The sequence below is a fragment of the Panthera pardus genome, unplaced genomic scaffold (genome assembly GCF_024362965.1).
Source record: "Panthera pardus isolate Hobbes unplaced genomic scaffold, ASM2436296v1 HiC_scaffold_27, whole genome shotgun sequence".
NCBI classification, from domain to species: domain Eukaryota; kingdom Metazoa; phylum Chordata; class Mammalia; order Carnivora; family Felidae; genus Panthera; species Panthera pardus.
Window position 1 is genome coordinate 30,282,519 of NW_026526843.1, and position 24,362 is coordinate 30,306,880.

General features: G+C 48.0%; 1 protein-coding gene across 3 annotated transcripts in view; it reads right to left on the reverse strand.

Annotated features, from left to right (window-relative positions):
* Positions 1 to 858: 858 nt before the first annotated feature.
* LONRF3 (LON peptidase N-terminal domain and ring finger 3) overlaps positions 859 to 24,362 on the reverse strand; it is a 39,908-nt gene continuing 16,404 nt past the window's right edge. For all 3 annotated transcript variants that reach the window (XM_053892119.1, XM_053892118.1, XM_053892117.1), the window contains 6 exons: positions 15,497 to 15,611; positions 13,183 to 13,304; positions 11,171 to 11,329; positions 10,352 to 10,514; positions 9,175 to 9,324; positions 859 to 6,292 (listed from right to left, as the gene is read on the reverse strand). In XM_053892119.1, the coding sequence (XP_053748094.1) occupies positions 6,137 to 6,292; positions 9,175 to 9,324; positions 10,352 to 10,514; positions 11,171 to 11,329; positions 13,183 to 13,304; positions 15,497 to 15,611 (865 nt within the window). In that variant the 3' untranslated portion in view covers positions 859 to 6,136. The remainder of the gene's footprint in view (positions 6,293 to 9,174; positions 9,325 to 10,351; positions 10,515 to 11,170; positions 11,330 to 13,182; positions 13,305 to 15,496; positions 15,612 to 24,362) is intronic.

Genomic DNA, 24,362 nt, shown 5'->3' on the forward strand with positions numbered 1-24,362 from the left:
CTGCCTTGACCAGGGCATGCCTTCACGTGGGGCTGAACGCGGACAAGTCCAGCGGGGGCATTTCTGCATTACCTGGAAGAAGCCAACGTGGGCGGTACGGACACCGGCCCTTTCCCTTCCCCCCTCAGCCCCTCCTGGGGGTGATGAAGTCATGGGAGGAAGGGAAAGTTGAAATTATCTGGTAGCCTGTGGGTCTAGGCCATTTGCTCTTTCCTTCTCTTGCTCTGACCTCATTTTGAGACTGGGGGCTCCTTCCAGGGAGACATCTCTGGCCTGAGAGAACTCACAGGAGCGGAGCCAGGCTGGATCCCAGAGAGGAAGCAGAAAGTGTCAGCTTCGGCTTTGCTCAAGGCCTGCAGGGTGGTTCAGAGTCGTGCAGGCCTTCTGGGCAGGACCGCCTGGGAGGGAAGGGTGTGCCTCTGGCCGAGGTGGGCTTTGTCTCTCGACCACCAGAGAGTGGCGGCCTGGGCACACAAGTCCAACGGGGCCAGGCATTTCCTCTGGGACCTACTTGGTCAGGAGTTCTCATTTTTCTCAGTGACCCAAAGGACCCTGTTACACAAAGGCCAGGCCCAAGTGGAATTTGCTATCCTTTTATCTTAATTGTCCCGCTCCGCTTGGATTTTTTTCCCCCCCAGGGGCAGAACAGAACTTGTATAAAGTCACTGATGGCAGGAGACTACAACAGGTACTGAGAAGACGAGGCATTGCTGACTCTCTCTTGCTGGACTCCGCTCGGTCAGCACCGCTCCCTGCCCCCGTCAATTTTACCAGTGTTCCTGTCAAAAGGTTCACGCGTTGGGCCTGAGCTACAGCCCATCGTTGAGAAACAGTTTAACTGAAATAAAAACAACGTCATTTACTTTCACCAATGTTTTATAATGCCAAAGAAAACACAGTAGGTAGCGCGTTCCGCTGTAAGCAAACCCAATATACGAATGGACTTAACAAGTAAACTAGGGGCGGATTATTGGCAAGATGCTTCGACAAAATTCTGTAAATAACAAGATTTTCTGGTGCATTTTTTAAAACCGTTTATGGCAAGGTTTGCAGAACACATCAGTCACATTAATTAGCTCGCGCCGGCCTCACTGTCAAGTACATAAGAGCTTACTTAGTGTCTAAGTGCAAGGCTACTTGGACCAGAGGTCTTCCGGTCAAACGTATTATAAGCAACGGGAACGAGATCAAGTTAAATGGTCCGATAGCTTTCCTTTCTATTCGGCTTCCAAAACACGATACCTATTTGGGTAATTCTTGCCCTAAGGTTACGGGTAGAATTCTGTTAGATGCAAAGTGAGACAACGGGAAACATTCCTAATGAACACACAGCTTTCACAGAGACTGTCTATATCACATTGTTATGACAACGCAGAAGAGCTGAAATCTTGCTTTTGTACAGATTTGGAGGAAAGAAAACCCTAAAGAGAAACCAAGCATATAGAGGTAGTTGAACAGCAATATGGGGGGAAGAAAGCATTATCTTAATTCCCCTTTCAGTTTATTACAGTGCAAGAGTAAAATGGCTGCTTAACAAACAACTGGAATAACAAATACACAGACACATTTGCCACTGTTTGAATGCCTTGCTTGATATTTTAATCCGGGCATTACTGAGGACTGCATACAATGATGGAACTAGTTTATCTCAGATAAGCCTATGATGCCACATTGACCTATTTGCTCTCCTTTTATTTTGTTGTTGTTGTTTATTGTTGCTGCTTTTACATCAGCTAAACGTTAGGCAACTTTTAACATAACACATAAGCTACAGTGCCGCTTTGTAAACTTCTGTTAATCACATTTGCTGCGACAAGTTTTTAAACGGCTACAGAGTCATGAAGCGAAAGCTTTAAAATGACACCAGGAACAGAGATTACAGGCACTTCTCTCTCAAGGTGAACGTAGCGCGTTGCAAAATACCTATTTGTAAGCGAAAACGTCTTCATTTCGACTCTGGATGTGCTCCACCCAGATTATTAAACAGTTGGACAGCGGGAGCTATCATTCTAAGAGGAACTGAATGTGTACATCTTACATGACTCCATTTCCTTCTTTCTCTCTGCACTAAGGAAGGGCCCCAAGCTGTAGCCCCGTGCAGCTGGCTGCTTTTCAGAACTGTTTTCAATCGTCAATCAACCTCATCCCTCAGGCCCCAGATGGGCTGAAAGACCTATTCTTTTCCGCTATGGGGGCTGCCTTCCATTTGCATCCTTGCCCCAACCCCTCTGCTATGATTCTGCCTTGATAAAAGGAAACGGATGCAAAGTCAACATGTTGGGAACTCAAGGAACGAGTCCCTGAATAAAACTCCCATCTTGGAAATGGAGTTTGGCAAGGGGCACACTGTCCCCAGTGGATTCTGGCCCATCAACAGCGTGCAGGCTGTGGACAGTACGAGACCTCTGGGTGCTGTGAGCCAGCCTCAGGAGCTCCGCGACTCCGACGGCCAGTCACAGGGGATTATCTGAGCCCAGGCCAGCCCCGCAGGCAGAGCTGGAAGCGCCACACACACGCAGCGACTCGACTGGCCCCACGGGGCGGGAAGCAGTCGGCTTTCAGAAAAGGCAAATTCTTGACATAGTCAGTTCTCTGCCCCCATTAAGTCAGGGGCAAGCACTCTTTTCTCCAGGTTGTCTATAGAAAATTAGCTTTATCCTTTTTCATTTTTTACATTTTGCTGGTTATTAGCTAGCAGTGGTAGTACAGTACAAAGCAGAAAGGCATAGTATCTGCCTGGTACCTAATGTGTACACACACACACACACACACACACACACACACACATATATACATATATATATATACACACACACACACAAACACATATACATACATATATATATATATATATATATACACACATACACAGAAAAAATAATCTAGGTCATGATAGGAAAATTAACCAAATAAATGGCACTATCTACCAAGGGGGAAGTCTTGTACTTCTGGCCTAGATTTAGCTTTATGTCTCTTCTCCGTATTCTCTTCAAACCCAAGCTCTGCAGCAAAATCAATTCATAAGTGGCGAAAATGGCCACATTCAACTGACTGCCCCATTCAGGTACATCCCACAGAAAGCCAAGGCTTAGCCTTGCACCCTGCCTCCCACCACTGCTGAAACCAGAGCTTGCTATAAAATAACCCAAACGCGTATTTAGGCCACTGAACGTACAGGGGAACTCTGTTCCAGCCAAGATCTACGTTTGCTGGAGTTAGGTGCTCACTTACCGACATGGAACATTCTAGGATGTGGAACTTTATTTAAAGAAAAAAAAAATCAAACTTCCCTTTCTACCGAGAATAAGTAGAAATGTGTGTGAGGTAACTGAATTTTATTGAGCCTGCAGCTTCCATCTGAACTGTGAGCTTCTGGGGAGCTTTGGTGACTCAGTTGCCATGCCTGTTTAATAAAATTACGTGCAACACAAACTGTTTCAAATGTTAAACATAGGCAAAGGAAGGGGTTCAACGTCAATCTTGGCTATGCTAGTAACTGCTTAACTGTGCTATCTGGACAAAGTATTTAACATCGCAGAACCTCAGCCTTCTCATCTGTGATATTGGGCGTGATAACTGATCTCACAGGGCTGCTGTGCAGAATAAGTGACTTAATGAGCTCACATATGTGAAATCGCCTGGCTCAGTACCTGGTACACAGCAGGTTCAAAATAAATTTGTTGGGGCAGCATAAGGAAATCCCATGAACTAAGCACAGAAGTCAGACTGTGAAACCTGTTCACCCCGGCACGGCCAAGATTTTTAATACTTTTTGGAGAGCAAGGAGGGATGAGCTGGTTATTCTAATGGAGCTACAACTTAAGGCTTCCATTATATTGGGAATTCTAGACCTGCAGACAGCACTGCTTTTTAATCTTATTGGAACAGGGAAAACTGGCTGGCCCAGAAGCCTCCTTTGTCTCTGACCCTCATCTCTTCTCGAGTCTTTTCGTTTTCCCAAACAGACGTGGCTCCAAAAGGAATTAACTGTAAAGCATCAAGTTATGGTCCGAAAATCAGTGGTGGGGATCTCCCCAACCGAGTTTAAAGGGGCAGATACGGGTACTGCATGGAAAGGCAGTGTTTTATGCAAGTGTGGGCCCCTGATGATACTCTGTAACTATGAACAATCTAATCACAGCTATTATTTTTTGGATGTCTCCTAGGTGCTAGGCACTGTGCTAAGCGATTTACGTATGTTACCTCATATAATGTCCGTTAACATCCCCACACGGGGCATTGGTCACTACCCTTTGCTAGATGAGGAAACTGGGGCCCAGAAAAAGTTCAATCACAATGGAAAACATCTACCAAGCGCAGATGTTTACGACCTTTCCTCTGCTGCATTTACACGAGACGACAGGAAACTATTTCACGAGGACTGTGCTCTGACCTTCTGGCTGGCTGGGCACCGAGCCGGAAGAGGAACGCTTAATTCCCTGCTCCCCGAGCCCTGCAGAGCTTGCTTGGGCAGTAACCACGCCTATACGTCCATTCTTTGCCGGCCCAGTCTGGCTGCGAACATCAAACCTGGTAACACAACACAACGCTCTGACAACCCAGCACCCATTTAGCAAGTTCAGAAGGGATCATCTGGTTTCAGCTTACGTGGATCATGTCATTCTCTCTCCTCCGTTTCTGGCTGCAGGTAGTGGGAAGAAGTCAGGTCGATTCCCTGAGGCACTCGCCTCTCCTCGAAGGAGTAGATGGGCTGCGCTGGGTCCGTCCAAGGATCACGTGGGGGGATAGTTTGCACGATGGTACAGATGCGTGATTCACTTCTCGCCTGCCCTAATCTCCTCACGCCGTCGTTGGGACACCCCCCCCCCCCCACAGTCTTTTTCAGGTTCTCCTGGCACTGACAGAACCACACTAGCACTAAGCAAGCTAAACAAGGGCTCCCTCTTACATTCTTACCCACTGTTCTTCCCCTACGTTGAAATCTTTGGCCCGCGGCAGCTAGGAGGGAAGGCAGCGTTTAGCTAAAACCACGGGTTCGTCGCCTGTTTCCTTTAAAAAGATGTACAAACCCGAAAGACAGCGTGTCTGTGTTTTTAAGGGTTCTACTGTCTCTACTGGCTTCTTTCCGCCTTCAATGACCGGCAGGCAGCCCTTCATCATGTGTTTTCATACGCGCCAGCCAGGTAACTAACCCTGGGGAGAAGGGAGAGACCCTTCTGACTAGATTGCTGAAAATAAACGCCTAAACCAGATCACTCACAAACGATGCCCCTCTGAGTCACCTCTTCATTCAAGAGCAATCATTCCTTCGGCCCTGCTCGGCGTCCCACCCAGAAAATGGATTGTTTTCCTTCACCCTGGCCTATTCCATAACGCCTGCCAAATCGCTTAGGTCTTTTGTATTGTTGGATTCCAAACGAAAGCAACATGGAACCCGTGACGAGCGGTGGTCTCAGCCTGATCCCGAACCTCCTTTACACATCCAATGGGACAGATACAAAAACGGTTCTCGAACCGGGATCAAACACAGCAGAATGTGGTTAAAGCAGAAACGGCACGTTGCTAGCACTGCTCCTTCCCCCTGGGTAGATGGCAAACCGCGTTAATAAATAAAGCAACTGGCTCTTCAGTAACGTACACTTAAACAGTTACAAACAGACAGGTAGAAAAAAGGGATACGGTGGTGCCAAAAAAATAAATTATGAAAACGGAAAGGATGAACATTCTTTTCTACACAATGCCGTATAAAACCCGAGCCATCTGGAATGAGAACCCAAGTCCGTGAAAATAACGCAGCAGCGTTACCAGAATGTGTGCTTCACATTTCAACTACACATTTATCTGTGCAAGAAAGAAAATGAAAGCAAAACCATTTGAAACTTCCAGAAAACTGGATGTCAAAAATCAAATGAATTTTTTTTTTTTCTGGGCTCTTAAACACCTCTGCTGAGCATGTAGTTGTGCAGCATGTCAAGAAGCATCTCCAGCCAGGAAGTTTCAAACAGGCCCCGTGCTTCTGGCCTTTCTACACGATTCCTCTCTGCTATCAACAGCAGGGAAATGCCTGTTTGATACTTCCTTCTGTTAAGATGTTATTGCAGTTAGATATATTTACAAGATGACTCCCCCAAGCCGGCAGGGAGGGTGGGGGCTTCTCCTCAGCGATCCACTCTCGCTAGTTTTGGTTCCGGGATATAAAGGCCAGGACTCGCCGAATCCCATTCAGTCTGTCCTTCAAGGACCTCATCGCTAGGAACGGGAGCTGAGCTCGGCTTTCCAGTGGAAGAACCGCTAATGTCCACCAGCACCAGGCTGGACCGTTCGGGCTCACCTACAACAGAGAAACACACGGCTTCACCCCACTCCCGCAGAAGTGAGATCGGCCTGCAGGTTTCCCAAGCTGCAAGGCAAACATCCCAGGTGGAACTGCTTCTGTGTCGGGCAGACGGCTAGTTACCCCCACGTCTACTTCCCCCCTTCTCTGAGCTGGGCATACAGCCACCCAGAAGACAGCGAGGGGCGGCCACGAGACAAAGTTCCGGCTAATGAGATGTAAAGGGAAGGGACGTCCGAAACCTCAGGGCCATGCTCTGGGAAGGGGGCATGTGCCTTCCGCCTCACTCTTTCTCTCTTGCCCCTAGCTGGCGCGCGAGCACGGTGGTGACCGGCCTTCTTCTATCAGGAAGACAGGGGTAACATTCTAAGGATGGTAGAGCTTTGTCATGAAGGAGACTGGGTCGCCGAATGATCTCATGGGACAGAGCTGCCCTAGCCCTCTACCTGGCTCAAGCTACGGCCACGTTTAGTAGTTGTTGAAGCAAACAGATCGGTGTCCCAACAGATACGCTACACTTCCCAGCCGGTGGGAGTCTGCGAGCTAGAGTACCCACTGCTCAGTCTGGTCCACTTCCAAGATTCTGTTCAGGTTCTCGGGACGGACACCTAACAGCATATGGGCCTTCGATTCCCATGATCCCTTGGGCTTGGCAGGTCTCTTAACGCCCTGTATTTCCCTGCTTCTGGCCGCAGGCAACACAGTCCACATACGCCGTGTCGCTGTACAAGGCCACAGCGAGCCTCTCCTCTGAAACCGGAGCCTGTGGCCCACAGCCCCAAAGCACAGCAACCCCCCTTTGCAAACATTCCAGTTTGAGAACACATTCATGTCAGAAATGTATTACGTCCCCAGGTTTCCTTCTAATGAGGAGCTTTCCCATCCCACAGGAATCCTTCACCGAAATTCTGTCTGTCAGCAGCTTCCCAGCCACCCGTTTTAAGACACTGGTGACTTACTTCCTATGGAGCCTGAAACAATCACAACTTCCGGAGGGTTGGTTTAGGACTGTGGAGAACCACCTTCTGGTCAGACCACCTACACAGGGGATTATCTGCCTCCAAATGGGTTCACCTGGTGCTTCCCAAACCTTGCCATCTTCTTGGCTTCTCTGTGCCTATAGCTTCATTTGAATCCTTGTTTCCCCTCACTGTGATCGGTAACAGGCTCTCCCTCCTATTATTAGTTCTGAATATGAAACTGACATATTCTAAACTCTCTTTCCCAGGGCCATTAACAAAGATATTTAAGCTGATGTTAACACTTGTGGCTGCTTCTGAGAAGCCTCCTTCTGAGGCTTAGAACATTCTTATTAATGGCACCGCTGGGGCTGCAGCACTGACTGGATCAAACTGGATTTTTTTTTTTTTTTTTTTTTTTTTTTTTTGCGCAACTGCTGCCAAAGCAACGTGAGAACAGTTCTAATAAGAAAGGAAATGAACCAAGATTTCAACTTTCTGTGTCATCGAGCCCTTATGAATCACTCTGTGGCATCTGTGTTTTCTCTTATGAAAGCTGCTGTATCATTGCTGATCGTTACCTTCTGCCTGACTGAGGGAGAATGCTCTCCAGAAGGTGAAGGGGAACAATAAACTTGATCATGAGCTTGCTCAGAGCTCTGATGTAGTCCTGAGTCATAGTGGCCCAGAGCCAGGAGCTGGGTCACTGGGAAGCACTGACTGGCCTTGCTCCCTTCAACATTCACGATGCCTTTGCACGGAGGCAAAGGAGCCACCTTTGCGGTCTGGAGAGAGTGAGACATTTCAGCCCATCAGGGAACAGACTGGTGTTCTGTAGCCACAGATGCAAGAGGAAGAGGGGACGTTAGAGACCGCCTCATCCACCTCCCTCATTCCAGAGCTGGGAGACAAGTTGGGAAAGGGGCGGGTCTTACCCAAGGTCACACAGCTAGAGCGGTAAGGATCAGTCTGTTGGCAGCGAAATCAGAACATACACATTCTTACTACTGTGACAGAGTCAGGAATGAGTGTAAGTAAAGAATCAAGGAAGTCACGGAGGTGATGATGTAGGGGAGCCAGCTCAGAATGCAGGAAGGGCGACGGTGGGCAAATACCTGACTAAGTTATCTCCAGCCTCGTCCTAGAGAGACGGTATTGTCCGATTTATCAGGAAACCAAAGTTGAGCTGGTGAAACTCAACTATCTCCACTTTCCTGAAGAGCTTCCGATCTGCAGCTTGATCTCTCAAGTGGGCCTGTCCCCCCAGGAAACAGACTTGACCCAGTAGCACCTAATCAACTGCTTTCTAGTATAACTCGGCAAAGGGCAAATTTAAAGATTGGGTCTGTTTGCTCAGGACCTGCTCACCCCTGATGAGGACAATGACAAGGGTCTACATCTGCGGGGCTAAGCAGGGAGGGACCCAGAGATGAGAAGGTGCTGCGGTCTGGCAGCTGGAATCCTGTAAGGCGACTGGTGCCGTCTCCTAGCTCCTGCAGCAATGGGGGTGACGGTTATGAAACAGAAGCCTTTAGTCTCAGCTCCCGGGATACCCTTCTCTTAAACTGGGCCTTTGTGTGAATCTTGTCACCCCAACACATTACCATGGTGTGAATCTGGACTCCCACTGAAGGTTCTTTGGTGGATGGTGTCTATGTTCCCAATCTCTCACCTGACTTATGTCTCAAAGCCTGTCTGGGATCCAAGTTCCTACTGCTTTCCTTTATCACTCCAATTCTGACTTCAGATCCTTGAGTCTTACCCCTGATGCCCACTGCCCGGTGAAACAGTACCAGATTGGATCTATCTCCCCCTCTGCACTCGATCTGCTGAATGGCAACCATGCACCCACCCAATCCCAGACCCTGGGCTCTCTCATCTGGTGGGGGCAGCCCATTACAGAGAGACATTTTTATATACCTGAGGATCAGCATCTTTCTCTGGCATTGGACCAAAGTGATTGAGTATCCGATTCTTCAGAGAGGTTTTGAGCGAATGAAACCATGATGACGCTTGCTCATAGACACAGTTATGTAATCCCATGAGCTCAGCCTGATCCTCTCCTTGAACCTGAAAGTATCAAAGTGGAAATGAAGCACTCTGTCCCTTCTCCATCACTCCCAAAGCTTCTGCTGACACCAGACTCCCTTTGGGCATCCGGCCTGCGTCCCTAGGAAGGTTCGCCCACCCAGCTTTCTCCTGTGTGGTGTGTGAAAGGCTCCTCAGCCAGAGGGTGGGCTGTGTGTGACTACTGCTGAGTGCGGAGGAAGAAGAAAGTTTCCGCCGGGCGCATCAGCTGAAACAGCGAGACAGACTGAAAACCAGAGATGCGAACTGGCCTGAGTGGAGGCGTGCTGTTGAGCTCGCTTATGCTAGCTTATGCCTCTCTCCTTTTCACGTTTCATATCTGCTTTCCCAGTGTCCACTGGGAAGAGGGACACAGGTGTGTCTGTTTCTCACTGTCTAACTCTATTTCCTAAGTCCAATACCTTCATTCGTCGCCCGAACATTTACTAACCTTATACTATGTGGTGAATGTAAATATAAATGAACGTGGGATTATTTACTTCTTGTTCTTCCAATTAGTCCAGAAAACCGAGGATGAACTGGACACGTTATCTTTCTCCTTGATGGGATGACGCGTTATAGGGAAGAACCCTTAGCCGGGTCGCGCATTTAAAAATACAAACGTACGTGTGAATCTACAATCATCTCAAAATGAAACGTTTGAAAACATAAACGAATTGATACATAAAATACGTGGGTGTAGATATCACTCCCGGATCTATCATTTGGTATCTCTGGCAGAAACCGAACCCCTGGGCTGAACGGGCCCCAGGGTTGTTGATCTGGCCTGGCGTTTCTTATGCAGGAATACAACTCAGCAACTAAACAGGGGGAAAGCCAGGGCACGGGGTGCTCCTGGTGCCATCCTACAATCGAACGGCGAGCCGGCGGCATTCGATGTCGCTGCAGCCATTTGGTGAGAAATCCCAAGGCCCCCCGACAGCGCTGAGCAATTCTTCTGCAAACACCTTTGCCCGCCAAGCTACAGGGATAGCCTGGCCCTGGGATTCTTGGCATGGGCCACCCTCACCTTTTGGTCTTCAATGTATTCAATGTCGGCTGTATTGTAACCATCTCGCTGGCCCTGATGGAGGACCCTGAAGCGCCTCTTGCCTACGCTGTCCACCACCGAGCGGCCGTCAGCAAAGAATTGAACATTTCTGATCTCTAGGATGCAGCCATATTCCGCAAACCTGCTTATCGGGAATGCGTAAGAAAGTAAATTTTTGGTGAGTTGTTTCTGCGGCCTGGCTCCCCAGCCGTTTCTGTAACCCCGGGCTGTGCCTCCAGGGACTTCTGCCTATTTGCCTGTCCCGGGGGCTACAGCTGCAACTACACCACAGGCAGCGCCTGTGCCAAGAAAAATCTTCCTGTAATAATGTAACTGCTCCCATTCATTGAGCATATACTGCGTGTGGTGTGCTCAGTGCTTTACGTGCATTAACGCACCAATCTTCCCAACACGCCCGCTATCATTGTACCCACTTTACCGATCAGGAAACTGAGTCGCAGAAAGGTTAAGTGACTTGCCCAAAGGCAAACTTGCTTCAAGGTTGGAGCCGGAACATGAACCCACGCACGGTGACTCCAGGTCCCGCGGTCTTACAGTAAAACAAGTTTTATGGTATATACCACTCGTTTAACAAAAGATTAATCCTTGGGGTTCCTTTAAATAGGCAGCCTGTTACATGGTAAACCAGGGGCCAGAGAGACCCCGGTCTCTATGGGTGCTCACGGTCGTGAGCTGGCTAAATCTCAGGAGCTGTGCCTCCCTATCTCCTGGGGGCACCCCAAATAAGCCCAAATCCCTCTACCCAACCTCCCTTTACTCACGTAGCTCCTCACTTACCCTTTGACAGGATCTCCAAGGCACATGCCAAACTGTCTTGTACCTGTTTCGATGCATCTACGGATCATCAGACGGTAACAAGGCTCAAAAATGTGCAGGGGACAAGGAACCGTGGGGTAGGCCATAGTGCACACGAAAATAGGCACGTTCTTATTCAAGCTGTCAGGAAGAGCAAATGACAGATTTCTCAAAGCCGTGAAGCAGAACACAAAAAGGTTGGTCAAATGTCACTTTGTGGTTCCCCCACAGTAAGGCCAGGGGACCTCAGGTTTTGATGGCTGATTAAAAAAAAAAAAAATACTGAGATGCAACCAACACTATGGGCTAAGTCCCATTACTGGTGCAGAGGTTAGCCTAAGAGCTAAGAGATTGAAACTGACATTCTGTACATTCCAATTTGGCTTAAAAAACGTCCTCTAGTACCTTCACATTGTGGGTGATAGTTAAACCTCATAGTTCTTTCTTCCTCTTGTGCCCTCTACTCAGAACAATCTCTTCAGGTGTCCTGCTGGCAGTAAAAGCAGACCCAGCTCTCCAGGGGGATGGTGGGAAAATCTCTGCAAGGTCTCATCAGCATTGCAAATTTGCAAAGCCCCCAGAAGGTCTGCTCGGCAGGCAGGCCCCAGCCGGCTGGGAGGAGGAGGGAGCAACAAGAGAGGCAAGTGTCCTCTAGCCCAGTGACGTTCCCATGCGTCAGAATCACTGGGGGCCCTTAAATCCAGACAACTGGGCTGCATCAGCCCAGAGACACTGGGATATAAGCTCTGGAGCCGGGACCCAGGGGTCTACCCTTCGAGTGTCCATGAAGAAGCAGGCACACAGCCTGATGGGAAACCACGCCAATGGGGCCAGCTCCTCCTGGATCACTGTTCTCTTCTTTGATAAATCCAATACTGGAACTTATCAGTGGATACAAGACCATCTGCCCAAATCCCCCAGAGGATTCAGTTTAGGATTTCTTTAAAGAGAAATCCCTCTTGGCATATTCCAGTGTTTATTAATAAAGCATTAAATGATATTTGAGACAAGGGCTCAGAGAGACTCGCGGTGAATTTAAGAATCAGAAGTAAAAATAAAGATGCCCTGACTAGATCTACTGTAAGTCAATGAGAACAAGAGGATTTAGTTTCTAGCTTCTCAGGAAAACACAGCGTTCGAAGCGAGAGGCCCACTCAAACGAACCAGTGGCAGTTTAGAAATGTGCTCTACAGGGCGGGCAGAAAACCAGAGCAGCTTTTGCGATCGAGAACCCGGCCCCCAGAATGCTGCGAGGACCCTACCGGGGATCCGGAGGTGGGAGGGCAGCGGTATGAGACGCAGAAGTGAGAGAACGCCTCCTGCTGTTTCTGCTAGGTGGTCTGTCCTTCCAGCCAGGCAGAGAGCTTGGAGCCCGACAGCCACAAATGTGCATGGCAGAGGACGCGTGTAACAAGCAGCAGCCTTACTCTTTCCACGTATTGAGTGCTTCCTGTGCACTAGCTCATGTGATCTTCCACATGAGGTAAGGACTTAACTATTCCCAAGCTACAGATGAGGAAACTGAGGCCCAGAGAGGTCAAGTGACCTGCCTAAGGTCCTGAAGGATACTCGCTTTGTGGCAAAACTGGGTCACGAGCCCAGGTCTGGCTGACACCAAGGTTCTTAACCTCCCAGCACCTTCCGAGGTTTCTGCAAACAACCTTCCGCGCGCTGTGTAAGTTCCCCTGATCTAGCTGCTTCGGTTTGCTCCTACCAGTGACACCCAGTTACTAGCGCCAAGACGTGACCTGGTCAGTGGTTTGGCTTATGCGTCTTCAGGGGCGTGCTGGCAACTGCCGAACAACTGGCTGTCGGCGGGTGGAAAGCTCCGGCTCATAGCGATTGCCAATTCCTATATAGTGTAGATACGCCCACCGAGGCCAACATCAAGCTACCAGCACGATATCGCTAAGTGAGCAGTTAGGGAGAAACGTGCACATTCAGTTCTACGAGCTATGCTATGAGTGAAACTGAAAAGAGATGCATATACGTACTTAGAAAGTTCTTCCATTTCTTCTTCATAAAGCCGCCTGCGTTCCTTGAATTCTTCTGGCAGGAATTTAGCTATTAGCTCTTCCATTATGACATTTTTGCTATATTTTCTGGATGCCAAGCACTATAGAGGCAACAGGGCACCGAGACATTATGCAGCCATCAGAAAACCACAAAGCACTTCTCATGTAATCAGCAGAACAGCTGAATCAACCACACATTGAGAGTAATTTGGACCCACACATTAGCAGCTGGTAACATCATCATGCACGTATTCTCTGGATGTTACATGCGATTATTTTGTAATTAGAAAAAAATACTTTAACAGGGGGAAAAGACCCGCATTGAAGTTTCAAAAGTTTAGCTTTCCCAAAACACTCAAGTTGAGATTATGTTCTTGTCAAAAAAGGGGGGAAACCCTTCCTTTTCCTTTTATTGGTCACTGCATTTACAAGCTGGCAAAAATGGTCTCCATCTGGGATATGCAGGAAGTCTGTGGTCTAAAGGTTCAGGGAACGAGAAAGCCACTGTCCATCACTGATCTTTTCCTGACCTGTCCCACCCCCGCCCCGCCCCACCTCAATGCTTGGCTTCTGGATATTGCCAGTCTAAATATTTTTCCCCCTCTAACTTTAGCTGAAAACAAAACAAAACAGCTAAATACTGGGGATTGTGTCTATTTGTTTTTTAAATATACCATCTAGGTATCACTGAAATTATGTTATAAGCCATGAATTCAGAACCGAACTCAGGCCCAAGTGTCACTATTACTATCCTCCCAAACACCCCTAACTAACTTCATGCATATCCAGGGATCCGTAGGTAGAGGGAATTGAGCTGTGTGAACCAGACCATGGGAGTTAAAACATCTGCGAATTGTTTGCTACGGACACTACCCACGCAGACCCAGCAGGGGGAGCTCCTGAGTATAAAATTGCTGGTTCGAGACTATTTTTCCTTTTCCAGTATGGGCTGTGTGTGTCTATTCCGCAGTGAACGCGATTAGAATGAAATATTTATCTCTCTTGGAAATGGTGTAAGTGCGACCCTGTGTGAACACGCAGAGATAGACGAGAATATTTTCTGGGACCCCACAGCATCTGCTTCTAGGATGCCTTCTCAGCCACTGCCATAGCCTGGCTGCAGAAGATCCACTGCTTTGCCCCGTCCCAGTCTTTGGAGAAAAGCAATGACTCGGGAGGTAGCTAATCCATGGAGGAGGTGACTCCCCCACTGATGCTAAAACAAAAACCCAGGACAGGCACACAGTAAAATGTTAATGGTGGTCTTCTCCAGGTGCTGAGCATACGGGTAGGTTTTTCTTCTTTCTGCTTATTTGGATGTTGGAGTGTTACCACAACACAGATGTATATTTCAGTATAAGGACCGTGGGCCTCTCCCCCACAATCAGGCCAGGAAAATCCCACCCCTTGATCGAGGCAAGGGATGGCAGGGACCCTCCCCTCCAACCCAATACACACCCCAGGGTCGTCCTGGATGATCATTTTACTCCATTCTCTTAGTTTAAACGTTCAGGTGTTGGGAAAACTCAACATGTGACTTCACTGGACCTACATTCACCTAGAGGGTGTCCTGCATCGCTGAGCTCTCCTCAGGGATGACAAGGGCCAAGGAACATTAACACTGGCTGTAATGTGTGCCACACAAGTCCTTGGGGGAGGGAAAGCAAGGTGGGCTCCTGGGCATTCCTGTGCTATAGGAAATTCCATTGGGTCCACCTGAAAAACGATGGTGGCAGTCCGTGTGGTTCATCTGAAAGGACTTGGAAGCCCCAGAGCTTTCCAAGTAGCTAAATATCTGCTAATAAGTACAGCAGCTCCGGGGGGGTGGGGGTGGGGGCGGGGCAAGGACCTCGCTGAAGGTCTGCGAGGTTTTTCTGGGGAGCTGGGAGTGATCTCTGCAAACCACAGAACAAACATGGATGATAAGAAGATTTCAGAGCTCATCTAGTCCAATCCCAGAGAGGACAGAGGATTCACCCAAGATGGCAGTGAACCAGGTGCCATGATGGATGGGCTTAGCACCAGGATCCATGTCTACCATCGATTTAATACTTTTGTTTCCAACACAAATTAATTTCACTGTTGACAGTTCATAAAAAGCTGGATGTCGCCTCATTTTCCTGAAGGGCTTTGCAAAGAGGGGAGGGGTAGCCGTAAGACGGGAAAGATAGACAGGTGGCGTGAGAGGGTATTTTTCCCTAGCACAGTGCACTGGCTTAGGAGCAAACAGGACACCATTTTAGTATCCGATTCCAAATAATCTAACCTAATCAAGAAAGAAATAATATTTTACCTGTGAAAGACCATCTTTGCACAGCGGACACTTTGCATTGTGATCTAGGCATCTTTCAAGGCATTTTAAACAAAACGTATGACCACAAGGTGTTGTGACTGGCTCGTAGAATAATCTGAAATTTAGGAATCAAGATGGAAGAAAAATGATGCAATCAGACAAAAAAAATAAAAGAGCTACTCAATGTTAAGGTTCTACAGTGTTATTCGGAAAATTCCGTGTGTATAAGGGTGGGGGAGGGTCCTTTCTTTTTTACCAGAATTCCCTGCAGTTGCTGTGCTTCAGAAAAGCATTTGCTTTTTATTTCTGAGCTGGATTTGAAAATAATGCATTTATCAACATTTCTGATATAGCTAGATCATTCTGTAACATTAGTTCTAGTCAGCCTCTTCCGACTGGCATCCAGATTGTTTTTCCCTGTCGGGTCTCAGAAAAAGCGAGATTAATGCCCAGAGGGTCTAAGTAGATTACATTCTAAAATATTTAGCCAACCTGCTCGCCTGAAGATATGTAAACACAGAGACAGGTAAGCACACACACAGACACACACACCCCGTCTCACACATTTATTCATTTAAGTACCTTATATCATATACACAACGGAAAAAAGACTTGGCTTATTTGCTAACCTTCATTCCATTTTTACCTAAGCAATGTTTACTGCCTGAAGGATCCCGAAATTGTGCCTGCAACAAACACGTAGCTGCCTTTTGTATGAACGGACCATTTTCTTGGGAGCGGTAGAGTAATTCTGTTAGTGTGCTTACTGATGAACACATACATATAAACATATGTAGGTATGCACACATGCACTTCAATTAGATCCTATTTTAATCCCTTTACAGGAGCCGGATAATTTCAAAGCAACGTGGGGAACCTTTTTAAAAGCTGTTCTACCCATTCAGAGATTCACAGATTTGCTTTGCTTTTGGAAAAAGAAAGGCTCACCTGCAGCAGGACCACCGGGTGGGGGCAGCTGACGACGGTGGTTCAGAAGCGGGGCTGGCGCTCACCGAGAGGACAGACAAAAGGGAAAGACAGACGCCTGACCAGCCTGTTTTGACCTCACGAGTGTTCAGTTGCGAGGAAGAGGCCGCCAGCTGCACAGCCCCCTCGTGTGGCCGGGAGGTGTACCAACAGCCTGGCCCACACGGCCAGGCTGAGCAGAATCAAAATGTCAGAGCTGAAAAGTACTGGAGAGAAAAACCGAACCCACCGACCAGAATGAAACTGAGCTCCAGAGGGGACAAAGCGGCTCATCTGTTGGCACATGAAGGTCTATCCAACTTCCACTAGCAGTCGTGTGCTCTTTCTCTTAAAACCGCGACTCTCGACCCTATTGGTGTGTGAGAATCACCTGGGGTGCTTTTTCTTTAAACAGCTTTACTGATGTCTAATTGACGTGCCATAAACGGCACGTACTTACGGTGTACAACCTGATAAGTTTTAACATACGTACACACCTACGAAACTATCTCCGCAACCAAGGTCACGAACACACCCATCGCCCCCAGACATCTCCTCGTGTGCCTTTGTAAACCCTACCTCCTGCTCCTCCCCGTGTGCCCCACCATCACCTGCAGGACTTTGAAAAACTTACAGGTGCCAGGACCACGCCTGCAGAGGTTCGGGTCAGTCGGTCCAGGGCAAAGGCCAGGCATCAGGATTTTTTTTTTTTTCTTTTAAAGCTCCTTGGTGGTTTGAATGTGCAGCCAGGATTGCGAATCACTGTATTTCACAATCCTACTAATCTCCGCATGGGCAAATCCTCTGTACGGGTCTCCAAACCTAATTACCAAATCTACCAAGGAAAAGACTAGCAGCGGCTGGCACATTCCCCTCTTTCTTGATTTAAAAAAAAAAAAAAAATTCCAGTGGAATTTGAGGGGAAAGCATCTTGTGGGAGAGGAAAGAACAGTTTCTTAAGAGAAATCAATTTCGATTTAGCAAGCTCTCCACCAAACAGAGTCTCACTTGTCCACTCAGCAAAAGTGCTCCGGGTGCCTACTGCGTGCTGACGCGGAGCTAGGCGCTGGCACGTGACAGGGACAGGGTGCACCGGACTTGTAGGAGGTGAGAGGACAGACGTCGAACAGGACGTCGGAAAGGTGAGGTTTCGCAAGTACACGCCTGTACGAATAAAACTTGCTAAAATGTTGAAATTAAGCCAATGAAGGTTTGGAGTAGGAGGGAGGCTTTTCATATATTCACTTTTCCTCCTTTTTGAATGTTTCAATTCTGTTTTAAGAAGCAGTTAATTTGCTTAGCATAATTAACAGATGCCAGTTATTAAGTCGGCCAAAAACTAAAATTAATTTTCAAAAGCACTCTTTATGATGGAGGTCCTAACCAGTGTACTAAGGCGAGAAGAAAAATAGAGAAGTACGAGGACTAGGATGGAAAAAACCAAATCTGTCCCTATTCACGCACGGTGCGACGGTGGACTGGGAAAGTCTAAAGGGATCTGCAGGATGAGTCTTAGAATCCGTAAGAACTGCTAGTATGAGCAAGGATGTCAGTTACATATACACACGCCCACAACTGTGTTCCATACACCAGCGAAGCGACATGAGAAAATACATTTTTAAACACGGTAACATTGACAACTGCTTTCAACAATCAAGCACCCGGGAATAAACCCAACAAAAGTTGTACGAGCCCTCTGTAGGGGAAAAACTATAAACGCCTCACTGAAAGGAAGCAGAGAAGACCTAGTCGAGTCCCGATGAAAATCCCGGCGGCTTATTTCACGCGTTTGTTTTTGCGGGACTTGACAAGTTGATTTCTAAACTGTGTGAGGCAAGGCAAAGGGTCAAGAGGATCCAGGACACCTCTACGAGCAGCAGTGTGGGAGGCCTTGCTCTACCAGACGTGAGACCTTATTATAAAGCAGCAGTGATGGAAACGGTGTAGGGCTAGCACAAGGACACATAGATCCGTGGATAGAATAGAAAGCCCAGGAAAAGACCCAGATCCAGATTCTTCATTTATGACAACTGTGGCACTTCAAAGCAGAGCGCGGGATTTTCAGTAGATAAGTAGCATCCTCAATAAATGCTATTTGGGGTAGTGGGCTATCCATATGGGGAAATGGAAGTTGGACTGTCTGTCACACCGCGCGCAAAAAATCACTTCCATGTGGGCTGGAAAGAGGAACGTGAGACAGTAAAGCTTTTAGAAGATACAACAGAATACGTTTACGACCTCCGGGTAAAAGAAAAAAAGATTTCTTAGGCAAGGTAGGCACCAAAAAAAAAAAAAAACAAAAAAAAAAACAAAAAAAAAAACAAACCACTAACTATAAATGAAAGGATTGATCATTTTCATTAAAACCGAGAACTTGTAAGTTCATCCGAAGATGCCACTGAGAGAGCAGAGAGGCAAGCCGCAAGTGGCAGAAGGTATTTCCAGCACACGTGACTAACAGAGGCCTGGTATCTAGAACATACGTAGAGCTCCTATAAGTCCGTAAGAAAAAGAGAGAGAACCCACTCAAAAATGGGCAAAGATTTAAATGCACGAGCATACATAAAAACTGCTCATGGCAATGCTACCCGCAGTAACCCCAAACTAGAGACAGCCCAAATATCCCTCTACCATAGAACTGGTAAAGAAACTGTGCGGTAGGTTCATACAATGGGATGCTATACACTAATGAAAACAAACAAACTTCACCGACGCGCAGCGACATGAATAAATAAACCTTAATACTCTGGTAAAGAAGCCAGAACAAAAAGAAACAGGACAATTCGATTTATGTAAAGTTTTTTAGAAGTAGGTAAAGCTAAATTACCCCACTTAGAGACGCATACATGGGTGGTAAAACTATTTTTAAACAGAGGAGACAAGGGGGAACCCAGGTGGCTCAGTCGGTTAAGCGTCCAACTCTTGATTTCAGCTCAGGTCACGACGTCACGGTTGGTGAGCTTGAGCCCCATGCTGGGCTCTGCGCTGGCAGTGCGGAGCCTACTTGGGATTCTCTCTCTCTCTCAAAATAAATAAATCAACTTAAAAAGATAAAAAGAAGAGACAAAAGTCAAGGTAGCGGTTTCGGTGGGCAGGGGGCAAGGAGTCGTGATTTGGAAGCGGCACACGGAAGGCTTCTGGGGTCCTGGCCGTGTTTTGGTTCTTGAACTGAGAAAGGCTGACTGAGTATCCTCTTTACAATATTTTGTTAAGAGAATACGTTTTTAATTTTTATGTACTTGTCCAAAGTGTTTATTTCACATTTTGCCATGTCTCTCAAAAGTGTGATTGGCAATAGGGCGCCTGGGTGGCTCGGTCGGTTGAGCGTCTGACTTCGGCTCAGGTCACGATCTCACGGTCCGTGAGTTCGAGCCCCTCATCGGGCTCTGTGCTGACAGCTCAGAGCCTGGAGCCTGTTTCAGATTCTGTGTCTCCCTCTCTCTCTGACCTTCCCCCGTTCATGCTCTGTCTCTCTCTGTCTCAAAAATAAATAAACGTTAAAAAAAAAATGGCAGGCTGATTTGGAAACCACTGCTGTGATCTACTAGAACGGCCAAACGAGAAAGTCTCACAACCCGCAGTAATCTGAATCCTATGAATCCGAATACTTGTTGTACATTGCTCGATGACGTTAATGGTGGCAACGACTGAGGAGTCTGTACCTGCAAAACTGTTTTTCCCAAGAATTTCAAAATTGGGCCTTTTGTCAAACAACGATATCGCTGGCTAGTTAACTGCAGTAAATCCTGACACTTCATGAGCAGATGGGTGAAACAGACACCGAAGGAAACGGCAACTCTTAGCAAGAACTGCGAGCAAAACGCCCTGATCGAGGGGTCACAGACAAGAATGCTGCCACAGATGTGGTATAATGATTGCCTTGAAATAACTCAAAGTTCAGATGCTTCGAATGTATCACCTTTCAGGACGCAATTCGCTTCTAGCTTCGGAGCTGCTCCGCTCCTCTAGAAAGGCCGGCGGAGTAAAGTGGCAAGGAACAGGTGGAGTAGATTTCACTTGCTATTCTGTGTGCCTGTCAAACTGTTTCTCATATAAATTAACTTTGTACATTGATAGGCGGTAATGAGGATTCGTTCCGCTCTACTATTGAGGAAATTAAGACTCAGGTTAGATGACTTGCCCAAGGTCACACAGCCAGCTAGGAAGCGGCAGGGCTTGGGAAGTACAGTCACATCTGATTCCCTCTGCACTCCGTGACACGGCTGTGAGCATGTGCACATCTGGAACAGACATCATCTATCCGTGTGTACCTGCACGTACTGACAATATAGTTTTCTCTGTCCCTCTCTGTCTCTCTCCCTCCCCTCTCTCCCCACTCCAGAGAGAGAGAGAACTCCATAGAGAGAGAGCTCGAAATAGGAATATACTCGAATTCCTCTCCCTTTTATTTACTGCTTTAGGTAATGATTTCAGAAAACACGTGTGTCAGGGAGGCATTTATAAATCAGAGTAGAGCCGGATTTTATCACAAGAAAGCATTTTACATTGTCACAGCGGTGGAGTAAACAATAGTAATAATAAATGCTTTCAGTTAGATGTCAGCCCGGATAAAATGCTTGGCTTGTCTGGAAATAGCTATCTTTGCCCACCAGTTACATCCTTGTATTGTGTTCTTTTGGTGCTATCAAATGAGAGTGAAGAAGGAATAAGAAGGAGGGGGTGGAGAGAGGGAAAGAGAGAGAGAGAGAGAGGGAGGGAGGGAGGGCAGGAAGGAGAGAGACGGTGAGGGGGTGGGGAACCGGCTGCTTAACGCCCAGCTATTCGAGTGGCTAAAACGAGGTTAAATACAAAGTTTTCATTGCGATTGACAAAGAGGTCACTGGGCCATTAGGTAACTGGTTCAAAAATCACACATGCTTGCTCCACATCTCGAAATAGCCTTGTCACCCCAAAGGCGCTGTTCCACACCAGCCCCAGAGGTGCCCCCCCCCACCCACCCACCCCAGCGGCGAGAGGCTCCCACCTCCGTAGATCTCAAGGGACGGGTTTCGGTCACTAAAGACTGAGGAGCAGAGTTCTGAGGCGTTGGAATTAGGAAGCAGCCTCCCTCGACGGAGCTTTCCCAATCCAGCCAGCGGGACTCGGAGATTATCAAGTGTCTCATTAACGCACGCTCCAGTTACCGTTCCATTCGTCTTTTCCGCCCCTTTCCCTGCGAGACACGGAAGCCGCTCCCAAGTGTCTCTCCAGAGCCAGGCCGGCTTCACGCTCCAACTTGTCTTCTACCGATGCGGTGCCGCGGGACTGGATTTCGTTCTAGAAACTTGCGCAGGAGGTGCAAATGTCTAGTTTCGTGAGCCAGCAGATGGTCTGAAGATATCTCAACCCTTAGCCGCCCTCTCCCCCTGCCAAAGACAAGTGAGGGTCGTGCTAGAACCCGGTACGGATCCCAATGACAATAAAAAGGGAAAAAAACACTAGGGGGTTGGAAGCAGGAAGTCTGTCAGGGCTGTGTTCAGACCAAGCCATGTCTGTGAAGCAGCCTTGTCAACATCTGATTTCCGCCATGCAGACAAACCCTGCGGGAGGGGGAACTACGTGCTTCTGACCAAGGGCTAGGGCCTTCAGAGCCTCGAGGTCACAAACGCTCTCCGGACTTGGCAGGTTTCTCGGCACCCTAAAGCGGCTGGAGTCCCCCTATAACTTCCTAGGCCTATCCGACAGTTGCCCCCAGACAAAGATGGGCTTTTGTTCTGAAGCCTCACTCAGAGCAGAGGGGCAGGATAAGGGAAGTGATGGCTTTTAAACTCAGGGTGAGCAAACCGGAAGGGGGGCGTCTCATCCTCCTGGTGTTTATTTCTCGGAGCAAATTTCTAACCCTTCTCTGAAGCTCCCTGTTGAGATCGGGGACAAACAAGACGGAAGGGAGAGAGCGGAGGAACCAGAACAAAAGAACTCCAACCTCGGGGTTGTGAGTCCTCAGCGAAAACACAAACAGGATGAGTCTGTATGTTTGGTTTTGCTGGCTTTGCTGGATGTCGGGAGGAGCGTGAAGAGGAGGGTGAGTCCGGCGAGGACTCGGGCTCTCTGAGCAAGCTGAACCAAGTCTGTCGAAGTCTGACACCCGGAAGACCGCGGCTCACATCGCAGGCTTAGAGCCGCGACGGCAAAGGCCCATTTCTCTGCTTGGCCAGGACCCGCCTACTGCTTTGTTGTGACAGGGAGAGGGAGATGGCAAAAGGGAACCGGTTACATAGCCCACCTCACTCTCGCCCCCTCCACCCAAACCTCCCGTATTATATCCAGAAGGCTCTCCTTGGGTGCTGCTGCGTTCCATCTGCTGAACTGGTCATTTTCAGGTCTGCCTGATCCCAGGAGCAAGTCTGACAACTCAATTTTTTTGACACGTTTATTTATTTTTGAGAGAGAGAGAGACGCAGAGAGTGAGTGGGGGAGGGGCAGAGAGAGAGGAAGAGAGAGAGAGTCTGAAGCAGGCTCCGGGCTCCGAGCTGTCAGCACAGAGCCCGACGCGGGGCTCGAACTCACAAACGGTGAGATCAGACCTGAGCCGGAGTTGGACGCTTAACCGGCTGAGCCGCCCAGGCGCCCCGCAATTTTTTTTTTTTTAAGAGAGAAAAAGTACATGTCCAGACAATGGCGGCCTTACTCGTTTGTATGCAAACAAGAAAAGTCCTTCCGAATACAAATGCACGTGATTGATATGGAAGGCATCGTGCTCGCAAAGGGCAAGAAAACATCTCAGGATCCTTGGTTGGCTGGATCCCAGTGTGTGGTAGACCACGAGATTTTTCTTGACATCTCTTGGGTCAACCATCTTAACAACTTTTGTGCAAATGTCTCAGTCTTCTTTTAATGCTATGTTGAAAAAAAAAAAACAACCCACATTTGAGAATCTACTGAATTCTGTGGACCTTGCTCTGGAAACACACACCCACCCACACACACACACACACACACACATACCCACACACACACACACACACATTTTTACACACAACTTGAGGCAATTCATAGATCTATTAGAATCCACACATAGAACTTCCTCAGGGGTCCGGGGGCCTAAAGTTGAAGAATTTCTGGCCTAGGGAAGAAGTTCCCATTTATGGAGTATTTACTCTGTGTCAAGCACTATTCTAATAAGAGAACTGAGAGTCTCTCAATCATGACAACCTCACAGGGTAGGTAATACTCTTCCCTATTTACTGACGAGAAAACAGTGGCAGAGAAGATCACTTGCTCCAGGCCGAACAGCCAGTAAACGCCAGAGCCAGGGCTCAGGCCCACCCTGTCTGGCTTTGGAGCTCATCCTCTTAGCCACAAAGTCACAGCTGTGAAATGAAACAGATGGACGTAATTTTTTGCACGCAGACCATGCTTCTACCGGCTTCCTTTTTTTTTTTTGAGGGGAGGGGTGGGCAGGTGTGTGCATAATCTGCCCCCCCACTGGGTAGAGAAGAGATGCCAGGCCGAGTAGTACGTGCCTAGTACTAACACTGTTCGAAACAAAAACCAGTTGGGCCCTCTACTTGACTGCCGAAGAACAGGCCCATGGCATCGACATTGGCCCCTGAGCTTTGAGATCTCGATCGAGCAGTTGCGATTCGTTCCACGGTCAGGAACTCAACTACCTACGAGGTGCCAGGAAAGTAATGCAAATATGAGACACAGGCTGGTACCGTCAGGCGGCGGGGGGAGAGGGGAGCCATGGCCCAACTGGAGAGCGTGTGTCCTGCCTCGGAGCATTCACATTTAACAACAACCAAAAAACTCCCGTGAAGGCCACACTAATGACATTCAGCCTGTGGCCATCAGTTTGCGACTCTGAGTGGACCGTTTCCTCCCCACTGTCTAGGTATTTCCCAGCCAGGAGTGCAGGGAATGTAATCTGTAAGCGAGGGACACAAGCCAGCCCGTGTGA